The 20,704-nt window shown below is 59.8% G+C and overlaps 1 protein-coding gene across 5 annotated transcripts in view; it reads right to left on the minus strand.

The window, feature by feature from the left end:
• Nucleotides 1-10,487: 10,487 nt before the first annotated feature.
• The window catches only part of Ints1 (integrator complex subunit 1), a 32,821-nt gene continuing 22,604 nt past the window's right edge, over nt 10,488-20,704 (minus strand). For all 5 annotated transcript variants that reach the window (XM_013521200.1, XM_013521199.1, XM_013521198.1 and 2 more), the window contains 20 exons: nt 20,354-20,452; nt 19,935-20,059; nt 19,221-19,475; nt 18,349-18,508; nt 18,028-18,168; nt 17,563-17,749; nt 17,369-17,492; nt 16,578-16,708; nt 15,845-15,932; nt 15,538-15,764; nt 15,217-15,340; nt 14,422-14,555; nt 13,621-13,813; nt 13,055-13,182; nt 12,657-12,769; nt 12,038-12,151; nt 11,505-11,575; nt 11,184-11,275; nt 10,917-11,026; nt 10,488-10,844 (listed from right to left, as the gene is read on the minus strand). In XM_013521200.1, coding sequence (XP_013376654.1) covers nt 10,729-10,844; nt 10,917-11,026; nt 11,184-11,275; nt 11,505-11,575; nt 12,038-12,151; nt 12,657-12,769; nt 13,055-13,182; nt 13,621-13,813; nt 14,422-14,555; nt 15,217-15,340; nt 15,538-15,764; nt 15,845-15,932; nt 16,578-16,708; nt 17,369-17,492; nt 17,563-17,749; nt 18,028-18,168; nt 18,349-18,508; nt 19,221-19,475; nt 19,935-20,059; nt 20,354-20,452 — 2,732 coding nt within the window. In that variant the 3' untranslated portion in view covers nt 10,488-10,728. The remainder of the gene's footprint in view (nt 10,845-10,916; nt 11,027-11,183; nt 11,276-11,504; nt 11,576-12,037; nt 12,152-12,656; nt 12,770-13,054; nt 13,183-13,620; nt 13,814-14,421; nt 14,556-15,216; nt 15,341-15,537; nt 15,765-15,844; nt 15,933-16,577; nt 16,709-17,368; nt 17,493-17,562; nt 17,750-18,027; nt 18,169-18,348; nt 18,509-19,220; nt 19,476-19,934; nt 20,060-20,353; nt 20,453-20,704) is intronic.

The following is a 20,704-nucleotide window of genomic DNA, read 5'->3' on the forward strand; positions in this document are numbered from 1 at the left end:
GGACACCCGCCAGTGCCAGTTCAGCACGGCTGGTCCTGGAACCAGGTTTTCTTGACCCTCCGGGCAGCAGTTAAGAGAACCGGAAAAGCAGGTGAGGACCAGGAAGTTGGGGTGGGGGAGGACCTGGGTGGCCCAGGGGCCAGGTAGGTGTGGTGGGTTCTGAATCCCAGCGGGGCAGCTGCACTGGAGAACCCACCCTCCCATCCATCAGTCACCACGGGGCTTCCCCTGCCAACAGGGCTTGGGAGGTGGCATTTGTGGTGGTCCCCCAGCACCCCACATGGCATGTCTTTCCAGGTTCCCCCAAGCCGAGAGCCAGGACACTCAGCCTGTGTACCCCAGCCCCCTGCCCACCACTGCCGCCCTCCACAAAGCCCACAGGGCCAGGGTCCTGCTCCCCAGCTGGCAGCCGGTGGGAGCAGCGCTCCATCTGGCCCCTCTGAATAAAGTCCAGGGTCCTTATCAGGTTCCTGACTGCCTCTCCCTGCCACACCCTGCCTGGGGCTCCTAGCCTCTGGCTCGATACTGGCTGCACTGCAGGCCTCCTCCAGGACCCCACCAAGCCCCGCAGGGGCCACCAAAGTCTTTCTGGTCCCACTCTGCTCCTCCCTGGACCCACCCCCCCACCTGACCTTGACCCAACCCTCCCCACCTTGTGATTCCCCCCCACCTTCACCTCAGTCAGGCGCAGGACCTCCACTCACCGTGAGGCAGGGATCCTCCAGGACCACCGCGGGCAGAGGTGGAGCTGGGGATGGACTTTGTGTAGGGCAGCAGTGGCAGCCACATCCCCCGGCCGTCGACAGAGCGCTGACCGGGACTCTCAGCCACATTTGTTCCTAGCACTGGCTGCAATTCTGGCCTAGACAGGCTCCCTGAGAAGTCTTATTCCACCCATCCTCTACCAGGCCAGCACCTGGCCGGGGAGCCCAGTGACAATCCTCCAGCTGGGTTAAATAGCCCAGGCGGCCCCACACAGGGAGTGGCTTGATGTGGGAGAAGCGCTAGGAACCCATCACCTTCCTATATGAATGTCCTGACCTCAGCCTCAATTTTCTTGTCTGTAGGAAGACCACCGCCTCTCCCCTCAGGGTTTCCCATGGCTGGCACACAGTAGGTGCTTGGGCTGTGTGAGCTGGACAGGCTCCAGGCCCAGGGATGGGGCTCTAGGCCTCAGGCACTTTAGGGTTTGATGATCCAACCAACAGAGACAGACACACCGAGATGGAGACAGAGAGACAGAGACAGAAAGACAAACACAGACGTGAGAGAGACACAGATGGAGACAGAAATAGACAAGAGAGACAGGGAGAGAAACACGGAGACACACAGAGATTGCCGGGGAGAATGATAAGAACTTTTCCCATGAACAAAATAGTTCATTTTTATTGTAGAAAATTCAGAAACCACCAAAAGGAGAAAGCAAGGCCTGCGCTGATCTGCTTGTTATGCCTCACAGGGACATCAGTGTACAACCCAAGTGACATCTCCCTGCCCACACCCTCGCCCAGCATACACCATCCACCTGGATACCTGGTGCCCTGCAGGTCCCTGAGCACCCGTACTTTGCTGCCACCTGGTTGGCGACCTCCCTGTTCACAGGTGCGGCTCCAGGGACCGGAGGAGGGGCAGGCCAGGTCCCCCTGTGCAGAGCCAGGCTCTCCAGCAGCCTAGGAGCTGTGAGAGGACCTCAGGGTAGGAGCACAGTCTGAAGGTCGTGCCCTGTGCAGCCCTGGAGATGGCACTTGTATGACTGTCCCAAGAGCTGCCTACCTCTGGGCCTGTGTAGTGCGAAATGTCTACCACTGTCCACTGGGCGCCCCTGGTCTGGACAAGAATATTTGGGAGGGGAGGCTGAACCCAGGCTCTCATTCCCATCCCACTGGTCGTGTCCCTCAGAAGGTCCTTGTGCCCCATGACAGGCTGGGAGCCTACAGACCTGCATCTGCACAGTGCCTCCTGGAGTCTCTCCCAGCCCACACCCTTGTTCTGGGTCCCTCGAGGGCACTCTGGGGAGTCTCAGTCCTCTGCCTGTTGGCCCATGGGCAGTTGTGCCACATGAAAGTGTCCCGCCAATGCCCACCTCCCTCACCCAGAGCCAAGCCCCTGGGTGGGGACGCCCACCCCGTGCCCTCGTCCCTGCATGTCCATAGGCTCCACCCACTCCTGTGGCCTTGCTGGGCGCTGAGCCTGTCCCTGTCACTGAGCACGGTGGCTCTTTCCTTGGCTTCCTGCTCACAGAGAGGTGGTGTCTCCCATGGTACAGGACACAAAGCCATCCACTCCCCAGTGCCTGTATCCTTTGCACCAGACGCCCAGAACAGCTGCTTGTCCTCATCCCTGCTGCCCTAGAGCCCCAGACCAAGGTCACCCCCTCCCACGACCCAGGCCACCGTTCTGGCTGAGCTGAGCAGCACCTCCTCCCCTGCCTGATGTCCTCTTCATCCTGCACCCTGTGACACTGAATTCATATTGCAGACCCACCCCATGTGCCCATCCCCTGCTGCTTCCAAGTGGACTCCTGTGCCCAGCGCCTCCCTGGTGGCTCTGAGGACCTCAGGTCCAATGTCCCCAAACTGAACTCCAAACTCCTAGTTACCACACCCCCACATGGTCCAGAACAGCTGCAGGCCACCCTCCCTGTTCCTGGGCTCTTGCCACCTTGTTTCCCTAGAGGTAGGAAAGTTAGCCACTGCACACACCATCTCTTCAGCCACCCCTGGTCCAGTCACTGTCCTCTCTGGCACAGATTTCCCCAGGGTCTTCCAGGGTGACCCTAACCCCCCAGGCTCCCACGCACATCCTCAACACAAGTCTACCATGGGGTGAAATCAGGCCCACAGCTCCACCTCCTTCAGGAGTGGGGCAAGGCTTTCCTACCTGCCCCTTCCTCAGGCTTCTGCTGCAGGACATTTGCACATGCTGCTTTCTGACCTGGAAATCTCCCCTCTCAGATGTCCCTGACCTGACCCCATACTACTTCAAGCATCACCTGAGGCCTATCACCACTCCCAGGTTCCTACCCATCCCCTCCTCTTCACCATCTAATGTGCTCGAACTGCAGTGCCACTGTGTCCCCAACACACAGTAAGTCCTCAGAGAGCACATGCTGAGTGACTGTAGTGGATTGACAGCTGGTGGTCAACTTATAACCCCCAATTGAACTAAGTACGTGTGGTGCTGGGTGTGGGAGGCCCACCTGAAGACTGCTGTCAGCAGCATAAGAGGCAGAACTGGAGAAGTTAGGCTGTTGGGAGCGGAAAAAGGCTGTTGGGAGCTGGTAGAAGTTGTAAGGAGCTGTTGGTTCTGTTGGAGGATATCGTCATGCTGGCTTTCCTGATGAACTCAGATGTTTTCATCCTTCAAGGAGCTTGGGACCTTGTTGGCACTGAGAATGGTTTTGGTTCACTTTGGGGGAGCTCTGGTCCTCACTTTGAGCATTGCTTCCTGGCTCCAGAGGGAAAGATGGTGCACGGCCAGTTTCCTAGAGAAGCTTGCTGCGTTGGCTTTCCTGATGGGAATTCAGCCATCTTGATCATCGGAGGAGCTCGGGACCTCACTGTTGCTGAGGATGGCTGTGGTACCTTTCAGGGGAGCTCTGGTTCTTCTGAGCAACCCTTCCTGGCTCCAGTGCAGATCCCTCAGCCTGCTAGCACAGATCCTCATCCTGCTGGAACAGACATTGTAGATTCTACCACTGACCTTTGGACCTTCTCAGCGCATATCCGTGAAACAGGCCTGCATGAGATATTGTTATGGGCTCTAGGGCTCCAGGTGGACTCGTGGGAGGCATTGTTATGAGCTTAGGTCCTCAGCTGGACTCATGCAGGACATTGCCATGGGATCCAGGCCCTCAGCTGATTCCTTGGTCTTAGTAAGTGGACAGATCTCCTGCACTCCCTTGTATATCATTCTTTGGGTGACTATTATGAATAAACTTATAAAACATGTGTCCTTGTTATGTATTGTTTCCCCTTGCAAATAAGCCCCAAACCAACACAGTGACCCAGTGCCTGAACAGAGAGGGCTGTGGCAGGGTAGGGGACGGTGTCAGAGACATAGTTCTGGACTTTCTCCTCTCCTGGCTGGGACTAGTCGCCCAGCTGTCAGTGGGTGCGGGCTGGGGACAGCACACCCTGCTGGCTGGCTTCCTCACTCGTCCTCTCACCCGCCCCCGATCCTCCCACCCTGTGCAGGCTGCAGAACCTGACTCCCAGGAGGGCAGGAGCCGCCCAGTGAAGGGAGAGGCTAGGAGTGGTCAGTCTAGCCCGAGCAGCCACCCCAGGATTTCCAGACCTGACAGCCTCTGGTTCCCCACTTCCTACCTCACTTGTGCTGGATGAGCTTAAAGGGCCTCCCTGGGAAGAAGAGGGTGGCAGCCCACTGGGATGAGGACAAAGCTGGTCCCCAGCAGGGACAGGGCCAGAAGTGTCGTTCATTTCCTCCAAAGGCCAGCCAGACCTGGCTTCCACTCAGCTCATGGAGGCTGCCTCGCTCAGGGGCTCCCAGGAGGAGGTGTGGGAGGCGGTGCCTCTGGGTGGGCGGGGCTTATGGAGCTTTCTCCACAGGTAGCTTCAACCCCCAATAACAGGCTTTGAGGGGGCTGATGGACCACAGCAGAGGAACACACCAGGAAGGCAGGACAGCAGGGATGACTGCTGGGCTGATCAGCTGTGTTTCCTGTGAGACTTCTCAGAGCCTTTACTTTTTTTGTGTGTTTAGAGAGAGTCTTCCTATGTAGCCCAGATGGGTCTCGAATTCACATTGATCCTCCTGCCTCAGCCTCCCAAGTCTTGGGACTACAGGTGTGAGCCACCACACCAAGTGCAGCCTTTACTTCTTGATGAGCAGGTGTCCTCCCTGGGGGGCACTTCCCATTGCTGGGCCGCAGGATCCCTGTGGATGGCAGTGCATGGTGGCCTCACTAAGGACCATCCAAGGGATGTCTCCAAGGCCAGGAGGTGGCAAACAGCCCACTCAGGGGCCCTGGGCATCAAAACGTCCCTTTGGCCCCAGGCAGAAGAGGGAGCCAAAAGCTGTGACACCCTGTTTTAAGCGCTGTCCATTAATTAATTAGGCCCAATGCATAATGCATGCGCCGTGGGAATATTAATAGTGTTATTTCTGCAGCACGCAGTGGCAGCGTGCCTTCTCGTCCGCGCCTCACAAATAATTCACGACTGCTCCTCCCGGCCTCCAGGAGACGCTGGCCAGGCTGTGGACGCGGCCGCGGGTGCTTCCACCAGCCAAATTTTACATTTCATTATAAATGGCTTTGCTGGGCACGTCCGTAACTTTTACATTTCCATCCACTTTATTATTAATGGCTTTCCTGAACTGTAGCAGCCCGGCATCGCGCACAATGCGTTATAAATATTTGATCCGGCATCTATAGTCCGCCATTTATCATTTATAACGGGTTACAAAAACATTATAAAACATTTACCGCACATTTATAGATCATTTTCGGCTACCACGACGATGTGTTATAAATACATTATTAATCCTCCTCACACCATCTATAGGAACCCTTGTAATGGGGCTGGCCCTTCGCGCTCCTGCAAACAGAGCAGGCAGGCCCAGGGAGGGGGTCAGCCCAGCCTGCCCTGATCGCTGTGCTTCCTTGGCCAGATCACAGCACCTCTCTGTTCAGTAACGAGAGACCACACAAGGCTGCAGCATGATTTTGATGTCTATTGTACAGATGTGGAAATGGGCTTGAGGGTGGTTCCCGAGGCCATAGGCAGGGAGAAGTGAGCAGGCCAGAGCCCTGTGGTCTGTCCTTCAGTGGCCCAGCTCTGACCGGCTGCCCCTCAGCTCCTTAAGACATATGTTTTACAATCCGTGCCCTGGGGGCTCCTGTACCCCTGCTGGACTACCCAGAGGCCAAGGGGCTGAGGGGCTAAAGGGACCCAGCCCCAGAGCCTGCATGGGGGGACAGCAGGAGACACACAGAAGTAGCGAGCCGTGGGTCTGGGTTCTACAAGTCCACTGACCTGCCCTTCCCATGTGGCCAGGACCAAACCTTGCCAAGGGGAGCTTCCACTCTGGGGGAGCCACTCCTCCCTGACTCCCTCTCCTCGCTGGCCCTGGTCAATGCCTGGAGCAGCCAGGACTAGGCCACTCTGTGCCCTCCCTGTGCCACACCCACCCTGCCCCACAGTCCCTTCCGGGCCTAACTCTAGACAGGAACCAGGCAGAAAAGCGAGAGTTGTAGGCTCACTACCCACCATCCAGGCGATGGCCAGCTAGAGCCCTGTGCCCCTAAGTGCAAGCCAATGACCCGAAGGACCTAGCTGGAAAACTCCTACTCATCCCTCAGGAGCCCCTCGTTATGCCTGTCTTCTAATGGCTGCTCCTACTCCCTATGCAGGAGGTAGCACTTCCAGTGCCTGAGTATTAGTTTTTTGGGATCCAACCTCTGGGGTCCTGTGAGCCCAGCTGGGCCTGATGCTGACAGGGTACCCTTTTGGGTCTGTACAGGTGAGGGACTTGGGGAGAAAACTAGGACTTCTAGCTTGGCCAGCCTGTCCTCCCTAGGGCTTCCTGAATGTCACCTTCCCAGAGAAAAGGGTTGAAGTCCTAGGAGGCCTCAAGCCACACACGGCCCCATGGGGACACCTGAAATGGTCCACCTGGGAGGTGACCTTGGGCACATCGGCCTCCTGTCTTCGTCTGACCCACCAGCCTCCAGCGTGCCAGGAGACCTCTGTGGAGGAGGTAGGTAGGTAGTCCCTACCAGAACTGAAAGTGAAACCCGAGACCTGCGTGCCTGAGTCCACGGTGGGTGGGGCCTCACTCAGCCCCACCCCAAGCACCCTCACGGAGGAGCCTGGCAGGGCTTGGACCCGGCCCTGTGACCCGTGTCCTTGCCCTCAGTCTCTGCGGAGCGGAGAGGAAGGGAGGAGGGGTGCTGTCAGGACCCTGAGAGCCCCCACCAGGCTCTGCTGTCTCCGGGGCAGGGAGCTCCGTACATAGGTTGGGGCCTTCATGTTCCATCAGAGGCCACAGTACCCCCCCCCCCCACCAGAGGGGATGTGGAGAGGAGCTGGGAGAGTCAGGCAGGGAAGCTGGGGCACGGGTGCACGGAGACTCAGCACCCGCTCCCACTGTGCACCCCCTCCTACCCTGCACTTGCTATGTGCTCCCACCAGCACCAAGCCCCTGCCACACCTCTGCTCTTGCAGGGGGCCTGCCAGCCCTCTTGGTGAGGATTCCAAGTCCATCAAGGGCTCCTCCCACAGGCTTGGGTCTTCCCACCCAGCCTTGCTCAGCACCGGCCACAGGCCCTGGCCAGGCTGGACAGAGCCAGGGCCTCCAAGCACGGCCACCTGCAGCTCCTCAGTGCTGGGCCCACACTGGACCACCCTTGGGAGCTGCCAAAGCCTTACCTTTGCCGGGCATGGTGGCGCACGCCTGTAATCCCAGCACTCGGGAGGCTGAGGCAGGAGGATCGTTGTGAGTTCGAGACCAGCCTGGGCTACAAAGTGAGCTCAAGGCCAGCCTGAACTGCATAGCGAGACCCTGTCTCAAAAAGACCAACAAAAAAAGCCTCACCCTGGTGTGTCAGTACCAGGTGCTGCACCTCAGCTCTGGGCACCATAACTGGGGCCAAGTGCCTGGGCCCTGTTGGCCCATGGAGTGGACAGGCCATCTCAGTTCCCACACTGGGGCAGGTGGGCGTACAGCCTCTAGCACGGGGGTAAACTGAGGCCACAGGGGACTGGAGGCATGCATGCCCTCAGGCTCGAGCCTGCCAGCCGTTTCCTCCCGTATCTGGGGGCTACAGCTGTCTCCTTGGAGGGTCCAGTTCCAAGCCTGTGGCAGCAGAGCAATCACCAACAGGCTGTGGCTGGCGCCTCTCGCACCGCACACCGGAACTAAGAGACAAGCCGTAACAACTCAGACCCTGTGTGGGGGGGTGTTGGAGGCCTGCAGGAAGCTTTCCTGGAGGTGCTGCGCGAGAAAGGACAGGGTCTGGGTTTCAGAGACAACACGGCTGGGGTGCTGAGCTACCGCAGTGAGCCTGGGCGGCACCCCGTTGCATTCAGGGCCTCCCCAGAGCTGCACTCTGGTCTGTGCAACAAAGGCCCTGGATTCAGCGCTGGGAGGCAGCCAGCATCACAACTAGTCCGGGTGGGGACCGGTGGCCCCCACACTCCACACTGAGCCGTGCTTGTCTCGGGGCCGGGTAAACAGACACGGAGGAGCACACAGGCTCTCCAGACACCTGCCCACCCCGAGTGGGTGACAGCCTCACCATGCACACACCACAGGACGAGGGATGTCCCCATCCAGTGCCTCCCTGGCCTTCTGAGCCCCAGCATGCCTCCACAGCCCCTACCACCAGCACAAGACACAGGTGCTGGGCCTGGCTGGGCCAGTGCTGCTGTGGGTGGGTCCGCTGCTCTCACCAGATGGTCCTGCCCCTCTCCCGCTAGTGACACAGACACCGCCTTTCAGAGTCAGTTTCCCTATGTGCATGACACTGGTTGCTAAAGGCTTATGTCTAGCGGGGGCAATGGCAAACACCCCTGGACACCTACTTCAAGCCAGCCCAGTTGCAAAGCTTGGCACCCACAGGCCCTGGCCTTTCACGCCCAGCCCCTGCCCCTTCACTGCTGCATGAACAGTGTCATGGGAGAGGCAAGGCCCAGAGGGCAGGACCCCAGGATCCCGGCACCTCCCTCCCCATGAGACCGGTGGGGTCTGGGGCTATGTAGGCTCCAGCCTCATCCCTTCCCCACCATCTTTCTAAACTTCAGGGGCACCAGGGTGGAAGGTGCCACCCGCCAGGTGGCTCAGGTTCTGGGGTGAGGGGCAGCACATGAGAACGAACAGATGAACTAATAGCTGAATTTGGGGGTCGGGTGGCACTGTGCGAGGGGACAGAAACAAAGGGTGCTCAGCTGTGACTGCCACGCTGACATCAGGGCCCTCAGCAGGGTGGGAAGCTGCATTGTGCAGCACAGGCTGGGACAGGCAGCTCCCTGCCCTGTGGTATGGGAAGCCCTGGTTGTCTATATGCCGCGGGGATGCACTGCCCAAGCCTGCAAAGCACAGGAGCGTGGAGGCCAGGAGAGCTGAAGACAAGTGCCCAGGAAGGGGTTCGGGGCCTTCACGGAGCGGTGTGAGGAACGGCAGGGCGCAGAAGGGGGAGCCAGGACAGTCCAGGCAGCAGGCCCAGCGAGGCCAGGGCTGAGGGCACCACATGTGGCCAGCTGTGCTCAGAGGCCGGAAAGGCCAGGCCGTGGGGAGTGGACTAGCTGGTCTGCCCTGTGCCCCCTGGTCCATGGGAGTAGTGTCACTGCTGTCCTCATCTTTAGACACAGACTAGTTCTGCACCAAGGAAGGTGCCAGGGCCCGCTCTGGGGCACAGAAGCCTTGAGCACTGGGGTGGACGCCATTCAGGGCCTCCAGCCACCTGAGGGCATTTCTGTCCCTCACTCCCTGGCCAACCTGGGCCTCCAAGTTATTTCCAGAGCAACCCCTTGCCCCAAGGACCCCCCCAAGGGCCTTTCTCTGTGGACAGGCATAGTGGGGATACCCAGATCCTCAGGCCATGTAAGAGAGTGGGTGCTCCAGTGGTGTGAACGTGGGCAGACTGGCCAGGGCAGGGTTGTGGGCCTAAGCCTGCAGGCTCCAGCTGCTACCAGTCTGAGGTCACCTCCAGAGACCATGGCATCTCCAGCACCCAGCTGCAAGGTCATCCGGGGCTTGGGGAAAGCCCAGCCTGATTATTTCTGCCATGGTGCCCCCTGGTGGCCTCTGATGGCACAACTGAGCAAGATCAGGGCAGCCAGGATGGATCCTGCCTGAAAAGCTGTCATCAGAACCAATGAAGCCTCAGGCTGGGGTTGTCCCTCTACACTGCTGTGAGGGTGGAGAGCACAGGCGGCTTCAATCCTAACCGAGACAAACACCCAGCTGTAACCCCAGGACAAGGGGGCATGACCATATGCCCCTTGGGAGGACAAGAGGAGCAATGCCGGGCAGTGTCCAACATATCCCCACCCCAACCCTGCCTGCCAGCTCCCCAGGCTTGCTGCCTCCCTTCAGCAGAACTGCTGAGACAGAAGGGTGTCAGGCCAGGCTCACTGGCCACCTGGGCTACTCCAGTGCCAGGTTCTAGCCAGCGCAGACAGGTGAGGACCATGAGGATCTCAGACCTGTCCTTTTGGGACAGAGAAGGGACCGTTCATTCTGCCCAGCCCCCATGTGGCCCTGTGTGTTGGTGTGGCCTATCTACACTGATCCCATGGGCAGAGAAGTCAGGGTTAGGCAGAGCTGGGGCCATACCACAGGAAGTAGTGGTGTAGACGATGGGGAACAGGCTGGTCTGTGGGGAGTGGCCTGGGTTCCACCCTCAGTCTCCCTGCCAGGACTCCACACTCACTCTAGGACCCCAGTGTCTTGGCCATGGAGAACAATGGGCCCGGTCCGGGCTGGCACCAGCCAGGGCAACACAGAACACTAGACATCAGCACTAGGGGATTCAGAATGTTTCATTACATGCCAGCTCTGCTGGCCTCCCTGGGATGCCAGCCACTCCTCACACTGGGCCGTGCCCCCCATGGCTCTGCACAGGCCCTAACCAGAAGGTGGGATGGCCTTGGATGGCAGTGCCAGCTGCTAGTCCAGGAGAGCTGCTCCCAGGCCTGCCCATCCTTGCAGATCTTCTGATGAAATCAGCATGGCACTGAGGTCAAGGGTAGTGGCCATCACAGGTCACATCACAGCCTCCATATGCAGGATCTTCAGGGCGTCGGAGATCTGGGCGCTGGTGTCTATCTGGCCATACATTCCCACCAGGAAAGCTCGGTGCAGCAACACAGCTGCGTGCTCTGTGGGGAGACGGTCAGGCAGCAAGGGCATGGAAAGGGCAGGGGCTTCCAGGTGGACAGGGCAAGGCTCACCTTGGCAAAGCAGTGTGTACTCAGGCAGGTTCCTGAGGGCTGTCTGCACCACCTCAAAGTCACGGCTGCCCAGGCAGTACATGAAGGTGGGCAGGAAGTCAGCCGCAATGCTGTAAGAAATGTACGGAGTGGGTCCTGCCCACCGTGCCCAAGATCTCAGGGGACACCATAGCCAGGCTCTGCTGGGAAGAAGCGCTGACCTGCCAGGAAGCCTGGGCCCTTGGGGCAGCTCTCTGTGCAGCAGTGTCGGGGGCACGGTGGGCTCACCTGGGGTTGTTCTGGATGGAGCGCAGTGCCAGACTAAAGGCCAGGCTGCGGCAGGACTCCTCGGCTGAGCTCATCAGCCGCTGAAGGTTGGTCTGTCAGGAGTAAGGCAGGGTTGCAGGACCACCTGGTGGGGGACTCAACGCTCACCCCTGCCATGGCTACCCCCTGCAGGGATGCAGATCCAGCCTGGCTCCGTGACAACTGCGCAGACCCAGGCCTGAGGCTGGCCACAAGGGGCTTAAGCAGCAGCACAGAGTGGGGCATAGCTCCCGCCCAAGGCCCCTGTCCAGGCTCCTCCCAGCCCAGCCTCTGGCTACTCACAGAGAAAAATCCCAAGATCTCAGGTCTCCTCCGGGACATCTCGTCTATGTCACTCAGGGCCTCCAGCAGGTCTAAGAGGGACACAGAAGTCAGAGCTAGGTTGCAGAGAGGGGCCAGGGAGGACCTTCTGCCTGGTCCCAAATCATCTTGAGCAACCGAAGCACCTTGGGGCCCAGGGAAGCACTCTAAGGCATACCCCCAGGGACCCAGGAAGGAGTGGATGCCATACTCTGCAGCTGCCTTCCCCGGCAGCACCCTCACAGCCATTTGGCTTTCGTGTGCTGGCCTTTAGGAAAGTCCACCAGGCTACTCCATGCGCAGGGCTCTAAGTGGCTCCAGTGCACACACATCATCTCAGACTGCCTACCAGGCCTCTTTCCTGGAGAACCCCTAACACTCTGCGGCTCCCAGCAGTCTGTCTGGGGCCTCACATTCCAGTCAATCCCGCAAACTGAGCAGCCCCCAGGAAGAGCAAGGCCCCAAAGAGCCCAGGGCACCAGCCTGGGTAGCACGAGGGAGCCAATCCCACTCACCCTCAACGGTCTGGCCCCGGGACAGCCTCTTCATGTGCGGGGCCATGTCAGCCGCAGTCAAGGGGGTGGACAGGGAGACGCTGACCAGTGGCAGGGAATTGGCTGAATGCTCATCTGGAAAAGTCAGTTAGTGCTACAGGCGGACACTGAGGCCAGCCTCGCCCAGGAGCACCACAGAAACGAGGCTCCCCTCCAGGAGCACGCTGCGCTGAACATGCTGCCCTGTCTGCACCAGGGCCTCTGTGAGAGGCAGGGCTGTGGGCTGCTAGGTGCCGTCTCTGGAGACGCGGCTCTTCTTGCTCCCTTATACTGCCCATAGCCCTCTCCCAACCACCTGGGACCATGACAGCACAGGACAGCACTGCCATGGGGTGTGAGGGAGAGCCAAGGACAAGCCCTGCCCGGTACAGCCCGAGGAGGTCTCTAAGGGGCAGTGGGATCTGGCAAGGTCCCCAGAACAGGTGTGTTGCTCTACTGGGCTGGCCATGGCACCAGCCATGTAAAACAAGTGACGTACCAGTGGTCACTATATCTGGATTGGGACACTTAGGGTGGCTGAGGGCCAGCCATGCTGCTGGGGGCACCCCGACCCAACAGAACCTCCTCACAGCCCCCTCACCTTCACCTTCCTCGTCCAGGCTGCCATCAGCTCTGCCATCCCGGCTCGGAAGGCTGAGCCCTGCAAGGAGGGACTTCAGCACCACCAGGTCATTGTTGTCGGAGGAAAGGTCACTGGGGGAGAGAAGGCTGGCTTTTACCTGGGGGAGATACTGGCTGGTGGCGCTGAGGGACAAGGAGGGGAGAGGGGCCCTGCAGAGAATGACGGCAGGGCCCCAGGAGGCAAAACAGGCAGAGGGGAGGAGGCCCTGTGGGGACTGAGGCAGGGAGCGGCAAGGTGCTGAGCAGAGCATCAGCTGCCACTGAGTAGCCCTGTGCTGTCACAGCCTAAGCATCCCAGGCATATCCTCTGCTGCCATCTCCCTGGCCCAACACGCCCCCTGGGTGTGTGGCACTCACTGGAGGGGATCTGCGTGCTTCTGCAGGAAGGAGACAGCAGCGGGGGCACTGCAGGTGAGGTACTTGTGGATGAACTGCACAAACTTGCTGATGAAGGGGGCCAGGTGGCGGGAGGACTTCCGGTAGTTCTGCAGAGAGCCAGAGTGCTCAGAGCCCTGTGGCCCTCCTGCTGCGCTGCTTCCCCCGACCCTCGGACAAAGCCACCCTGCTGACCACCACATGGTGTGCAACGGATCTGAAGATGGTCACTGCACAGACATGCAGGTACCCAAGTGGGGGTGCATGACAAAACAGCAAACAACACGCAGCAAGCTCAGCACTGATGGGTACTCGAAAACTTGGGGCCATCCAGGCATATGAAAAGGTTGAGTAGGGCTTCTCAGGGTACGAGCTGATCCCCAGAGCAGTGGAGGAGGCAGAAGGCACTGAATGGGCGGCTGAGCCTCAGCTTCCCTGAGCTTGAGGGGGTCCACAGGTCGTGGTTTAGAAAGCTGGGGCCTGGCCCAGACCATGGGACCAGGGTAGAGAGGAGCTGAGGTGAAGGCTTGGAGGATGTCAGGACCCACCAGCAGCAGGCGCACAAAGGAGCGCAGGCAATCCCACAGCGCCCCCTGGTGTGCACTCTGGAAGACATGCGGCTGCAGCAGCCCCAACAGGCCCAGCACATGCAGGAAGAAGGTCAGGTGGCCTTGCTGCCGGAACTCCTGGAAGTTGAGGTGTGTACGGCCGTGCAGCAGCGCTGCCATCATGGGCAGATGCCTGTGGGCAGAGGGCTCCGAAGTCACTCCGGGCCAGGTGTCCTCAATGGTCCCAACCAGAGACTCCCACATCCCAACCCACTCCCTTGGGAGACTGCAGACACTAGCTTCCCCTCCTCAGGCTCACCCCTCACTGAGAGGGAGCATACCAAGGCCACTAGCCACAAGGACCAGGTTTGTGAACTATAGGCTTCAGGTGATCCTGTCCAGGAAACAGCTTCGAGCAGCAGGGCCTGGTCTTGTGCCAGCCCTGGAGACCAGGTCTGCTGGGGGCCTGCACCAGCTACCACGCTCCAGGTCTGTTGGGGGTAGTCCACCTGATCCGCTTTTGGGGGTCTACCTGGCTCCTCCTGAGGCTCTGCCACAGGCTGGGGCTCCTGTGGCAGCTACAGCAGCCAGGGCTCATGGTTGCCAAGCACCAGCTTCTAGCTGAAGGCCCTCTGGAACTCACACCGCAGCAGGGCTGGACACAGGACATTGCCAGAGGACCTGTCTGGGCTCAGGAGTGCGGAGGGCAAGGGCTGTGCTCTGCCTGTGGAACCTCCCTGGGCGTGGTCATACCCCAGGTGCCTCCCCTGACGCTTCCGTCATGTGGGTGGGCCACAGTACCTGAGCAGCAGGATGGGGTGGGCCACAGCCAGCTTCCGGCAGGCCATGTTGGCATCTGCTACTCGGCTTTCAGAGGACCGGGAGTCACTGGTGTCAGCGAGCAGGGTGATGAAGCGATGAATGAGCCCATCCAGCTGAGGAGGAGGAGGGGAGGCGTAAGGTGGGGGTGGGGAAGTCTTCCAGGGACCTGCTAGAGGCCTCACAGTCCCAAGTGGAAACAACTCAAACAGCCCTTGCCAGGAGCGAGACAAACAGGCCGTGCCTGGGGCAGACACCACTTGGCAATGGGAAGGAATGGACTATCTGTGTACAGACCACACAGGTCGCTTTGGACTTATGCCAGAGAATGCCAACACCTAAGGGCACGGATACAGCATTCTAGACATCAGAATGCATCCATGCTGGTGGGAGGGGCAGAGGAAGGGCTGCAAGGATGTGTCTGCGGTGATGGTACTGCCCCATCTGGATGATGGGCTCGTAGTTCACGTGTGTGCTGTACGCCACACACATACACAGCCTCCTGTCAGCCATGTAGGCAAGGGGCACACAGACACCATACCGCAGCCGGGAGCTGCTCCATGCACAGGACAAGAGGTCAGGTGAGGAGGGGAGACAGGGCTACCCTCTCACACCGCCACTACCCACCAGTTCCATTTGGGATTCCATTCAAGGCAGTCTCAGGATTCCTCATGGGTTGGGCTTTGTGGGGAAGATGGAGTGCTAGGCTGACGGCCCCCACCCACCATCCTGGTCATGGCTGCTCCACCAGGGCATGGACAGGAGGCACCATCTCACCTTGCAGACGCTGCTGCCAGTGGCTCCCTCACTGAGAGGCAGGACCTCAGGCACTGACACCCGGAGCTCTGGCCGCTGCAGGTAGAGCTGCAGAAGCAGGTCTCGACACCGCCTGCCCAGCACACTGCAACAGAATAGACAGGGCCACTGGATGGATGGGGCAGGGGCTAGACGGGCCAACTAGAGCCTAAGAGGAGTAGGGACTGGGCACAGGATGGAGCCAGAATGGCTCGGGGCCAGGCATGCTGATGGAAACAGCCTGAGCCTCCCAAGTGAGGACAGTGTTATCCCATCACATGGGGGTATGAGGGCCCCGGGTACCTGTCCCCCCACTGCTGGATCGAGCCGGTCAGGTACTCTGTCACTTTTCTGACATTCTCGTCATTGCCACGGCAGCAGCTAAGCAGCAAGGGGAGCCGGCCCTGAATGAGAGTACAGGCGGCTGCATCCCCGTCCTGGCTCCTGGTCTCCGCCTCAGCCAGGATCAGCTCCACCAGGCTGATGAGCTCCGCAGCCTGGACACGGAGCACCAGCTCTTCCCGCCGCTTCTGCAACAGGAGCCCACTGATCAGGCCCTGGACGTGCCACCCTATAGGGCTGGGCCACCCCCACCCTCATCAAGACCTGCCTGCGGGGTCCGCTGGTCCCTTCCCTGCCAGATCCGTGGAACATGAATGCAGGCCCAGAGGAAGTCCAGGGAGGCAGAGGGGTCAAACCTGGGAGGAACGAGGAATTCCACCTGAGGTCAGGGAGCATGGAGGATCCTGGGAGAAGCCCATAGCTTTCCAAGGGACCCTAGTCATGGACCCACAGGCAGAGAACGTGGGCCCCCTGACCCACGCCTGTGCCCATGCGCTGGGTGCCCCACTCCCACTGTGGAGGAAGTGCACGCATTAGTCCCATCCATGCTGTGCGCTTTCAGAGCCAGGGATGGGTGCGCAGGATGGGTCTTGGTGTCATGCAGTGCCGCACTCTGGGTACAACCCTCCTGGCACCCATGTGGACAATCACTGAATCATTCACAGACAGAGAATGACAAAGACCATGGTCCAAGGATAAGAGCCAGGGAGGCAGGCTGCCTGGTGAGGGCATTCGTTCCCTGCAGGGGGTGAGTGTGGTGGCCTAGGCCAGCTTGGGCACACTGGACCCGAGGGTACAGGGACCCAGCACCAGTGTGGGGTGAATGTCAGACGCCCTGTGACCCCCGTGCTGAGGACATTTACACAATTTACAAGAAGCAGCAGGAAAGTGGCCGACACAGCTGCCTCAGCAGTGCTGACAGTTCCCAGCGCAGCGACACGAGCCCTGCAGCCATCACTCAGTGCCTGTGGGGGTGCGAAGCCCAGGCAAGGGGACCTCACCTCTGCTCCCGGCTCTGGCCCAGCAGGACGTGGATGCACTGGTGCAGTGTGGCCCAGCTGGACTGGTGTGTGAGGAGGGCCAGGAGATAGGGGCGGAAAGACGGCACCTGGGCACCTGCGTGGCCTTTGCCCTGGGAAATGACAGAAGCTGGGATGATCACAACTGGGCTGAGGAACTGGTCAGCCCTGCTGAGCCAGGTCAGCTGATAACATCCTGGCTGCCACCTGTGAAGGAAATGCTCAAGGCCGTTTCCAGCAGGACTCAGGGCTTGGAAGAAGCCTTGAGCGTTACCTGTACCCGAGGCTAAGATGGGGGTGGTGGGCAGCCCAGGAAGGGGTGGAAGTGAGTCAGCTGTCTGCAGAGTGGGGAGATGGGGCAGAATGACCCGATGGAGATAGCTGCTCCTGACCCACGAGCCTGCTGGCTGCCGCTCTCCCTGCAGCACACGTCACAGGTGGCCACTGGCCCCACGAACACCAACCATCCAACCACTGCCTCACCTCTTCTGCCCAGGGTGGCAGGCCCTGTCCACTTGGCCCTGGAGGGCGCTGTCCCCACCACTGAGAAATCCTGTGCCTAGCCCCTTTTGGCGGCCACAGGCTCTCCACTCTCCTCTGGGCAGCCCTGGGCCCACTGGGCCTCAGTCTGGCAGGTAAGTCCCACCCATCTACATGGACTGACCCCTTCCCTCCCATGCGGGCCCTCGTGGGCATCATCTCATATCAATCCCAGTCCCCAGGCAGGTCAGGGACCCCAGAACACCCTCTGCCCTTGGGCTGGTCCCGGTCACCTTCCTCCTCGAAAAGAGCAGCTGCCGCTGCAGATCGGGGCAGTTGCTGACCACTTCGGGGTCCAACATCTCCAGCCAGTCCACAAGTAGCCCCGACGAGGGTCCCAGCCGTGCAGCCTCCAGGCTGCAGGGAGAGAGAGTCAGGGAAGGACCTGCCAGAGACAACCCCTTGGGCGTCCTCAGCTCCTGCTTACCTGACACTGTCTCCATCCTGCTTCCCTGGGGTGGGGGACTCCTCCTTCTCCTGCAGCAGCAGGGAGCTCACCACCATGATGGGGCTGGAGGCCGGGCTCTGGCAGGTAGCATCCGTGGTAGCCGAGAAGAGTGCTGTCAACAACTCCTCCAGGTAGGGGGACCTCACCTCAATCAGGCCCTGGAGGACTGTGAGGGACAGGGGATGACCCGTGTCACCCTAGGCTGGAGACCACTGAGTAGGAGGCAGCCAAGGCCAGGCATGGCTGAGTATGGGCAGGATGGGCTGGGCTGGGGAGATGCTCCTCACCACAGCGACACTCCTGTTCTCAAGAGGCTCATGGAGGCACCTAGGAGGGGACATCTGTGGGCAGTGAGTGGTCACTGCTTGTCCCACAGGCCACAAGGGGAACTTGTCCCTAGACAAAGTGGTCCCAGCCTGGAGCCTGAGCCTGGCAGGCTGATACCTTTGCTGATGAGCTCTGGCTCCACACTGCACCTCTCCCCAGACTTCAGGGTGGCAATGACAGCTCTCACAGTGGAGTTGACAACCTCCAGATCATGATGAAAGCCCAGGGCCTCGGCCAGGTGCAGGAGTCCGCTGCGCACTGCAGGACAGCCAGTGTGAGCTTCCCTCGCTGGGCTTTGCCCTGCCCTCCCAGTGCCTAGCAGATGCCCCTCTGTCCACGCAGGCACCGTCCTTGCTGCAGGAGCCCAGGTCTCTCCCCAGTCACTTGGTCCCGCTGCACGCATATCAGCTGACCCCAGCTGCCTGCCGCCGCCCTCACCATCACTGATCCTGCGTCTTGCTGAGTACTGGGTGGCAAACAGCTTGAGCTGGGCCTGCAGGGGCCCCTCCTCCACGGCAGGGCTGTCCAGCCACTGAAGGGTCTGCATCAGCACTTTGAGGAAGAGGGAGGAGAAGCCAGTGTCCTGGGGCACACAGCGCTGCAGGGATAACAAGTAAAATGTAGGCTATGCTGGCTAGGGACAGCAATAGCCCTGCACGGTCGGGGAGGTGAGAGAGAAGAAGCCATGTGGCTGGGACAGGCCTTTGCCATGGCCCAGCATCATCCACCTGCCCTCACAATAGTGCATTCCAAGACAGCCTGGCAGGGCCTTTAAATTATGAGCTGTTCTGATGGCAACTTACTTTTTTTTCAGTACTGGGATTGACCCTGGGGACAACTGAACTACATCCTTGGCCCCTCTTTTATGATTTTTTTTTTTTGTACTTTGAGGCAACATCTTCCTTTGTTGCCCACGCTGTCCATGGGCTTCCAATCTTCCTGTGTTAGCTTCCCACATATGTGGGATTCCAGGCATAATCCTGCCTGGCCAGAAACTTATTCCCACATACTTCAGGGAATAAAATAACCACACATATACAGAACACATGCACTCATGCATGAAACAAGGCCACGGACCCAGGCGCAGGCCCAGTGTGCGTGGGTCTGTCACCTCCTCTAAGGAGAGGGGTCCCTGCCTGCTGCCCTGACACAGGTAGCTCCTGTACTTAGGAAAGAAAAGCAAGCCCACACAGGGATCCGTACACCAGGGCCAGTGTAGGACTCAGGGTGGATCTAAGTAATGGTCTGATTGCTCCCTCTTATCCTGGGACACTGAAGCCAAGCCCCCTCTGCTCCCTCGGTGTGGGTACCTGGTACTGGTAGAGCTGACGCATCAGCGGGCAAGAGAGGAAGTGGCTACGATGCATGGCCATGGCCAAGGCCCCACCATGCGGGGAGCCCAGCAGGGTGGCCATGGCCTGCAGGAGGCGAACAGTGATGCCTAGCACCTCAGGGTTCCCCTGGCGGACTCGGGCCAGCTCCTGGCCCAGGGCCTGCTGCAGCGCAAGGGCGAGAGGCCGGGGGCTGGAGCTCTGCCACCGCGGGTCAGGATTCAGTGGGAAAATCTGGAAGAGGGGGGCAGGTATTAGGAAGGGGAGCACCCCTTCTCAGATCCCTGTTCCTTTGTGGCCCCACCCATGTGGACTCAGGGGCCCAGGGTCCTTGAGACTTGTGTCACAGAGCAGCAATGCATCCAACACCCCTGAAGCTGCCCCCGGAGCCTATCAGTGCCTTACAGAGGCTCTCGATCAAGGAGGAATGACATGGGCAGGGCAGGCACCAGTACTGGGCCTCAGGTGACCCCTGCACATCTTGGCCTCTGCAGGCAGAAAGTGGAACAGAGGGGTGAACAGAGGGGTAAACAGAGGGGTGTAAACAGAGGGGTATGCAAGGGCCGCAGGACTCAGTTCAGAGCAGGATGCCACCCCTCCCCCATGCAGGCCCTCACTGGGGGCAGGCATACATGTCAAGGCACTACGTGTGAGGACACACATGTGCAGGAGCCATCAGAGCAGCATCAGTACCTGCAGGAACATGCCGGCCAAGTCATCCTCAGGACCCAGCACTCGGACCTGCGTCCCTGCCCGAGTCCTGCTCTGGCCTGCAGGGTGCTCTGGGCTGCTCTTTGGTTTCGGTGCCTCTGTACTATCTAGATAAAGGGACACCGCCACAGGCTAGAAACTCAGACCTGCTCTGGCAGGGCAGCCCTGAGAACCAGCACAGTCCCGCCCAAGGCCATCACCAGCAAGAAGAGTTGGCTCCCATCCCCATAGTGTCAGCCCTCTGTGGACCTGGGGCCCTGACTAGGGAAATCTACAGGGAAAACAGACCCAAAACAGGCCCCAAGCTGACCACGGGCAAATGCCGACCAAGGAAGTCGCTGAGGCGGGTCTCTGCAGCCGGAAGCCAGGGCTATGGTGCTGGGGCTGGGAGGGGCCAATACCTCGCCGAGGGGGTAGGGAGGCTGTCAGCAGGGAGTGGAAGGTCTGGCCTCCAGATGCGCCTCTCTCATGCTGCACTTCAACCAGGTGGGCCATGTAATCTGCAAGACAGCAAACGGTCACAGCCACACATGGACGGCAAGCACCTCTTCCCCCAGGAAGCGGTGCTGGGAAGCCTCACACGTGCCCAGATGAGTCCTGGGAGCTTCCTGAGGCTGCAGGAGCCGAGCGACAGGATCCTCACCAAGGCAGCATGAGCATCCAGAGCCCACGCTTCCCTAGGCCTCAGGACAACTCCCAAAGGGGCCCTGGTGCAGAGGTGGGGCCAGGTCTGGGCTTTCACACCCCACCTA

The sequence above is a fragment of the Chinchilla lanigera genome, unplaced genomic scaffold, assembly GCF_000276665.1.
Source record: "Chinchilla lanigera isolate Chin_1 unplaced genomic scaffold, ChiLan1.0 scaffold00059, whole genome shotgun sequence".
In the NCBI taxonomy this organism is placed as follows: domain Eukaryota; kingdom Metazoa; phylum Chordata; class Mammalia; order Rodentia; family Chinchillidae; genus Chinchilla; species Chinchilla lanigera.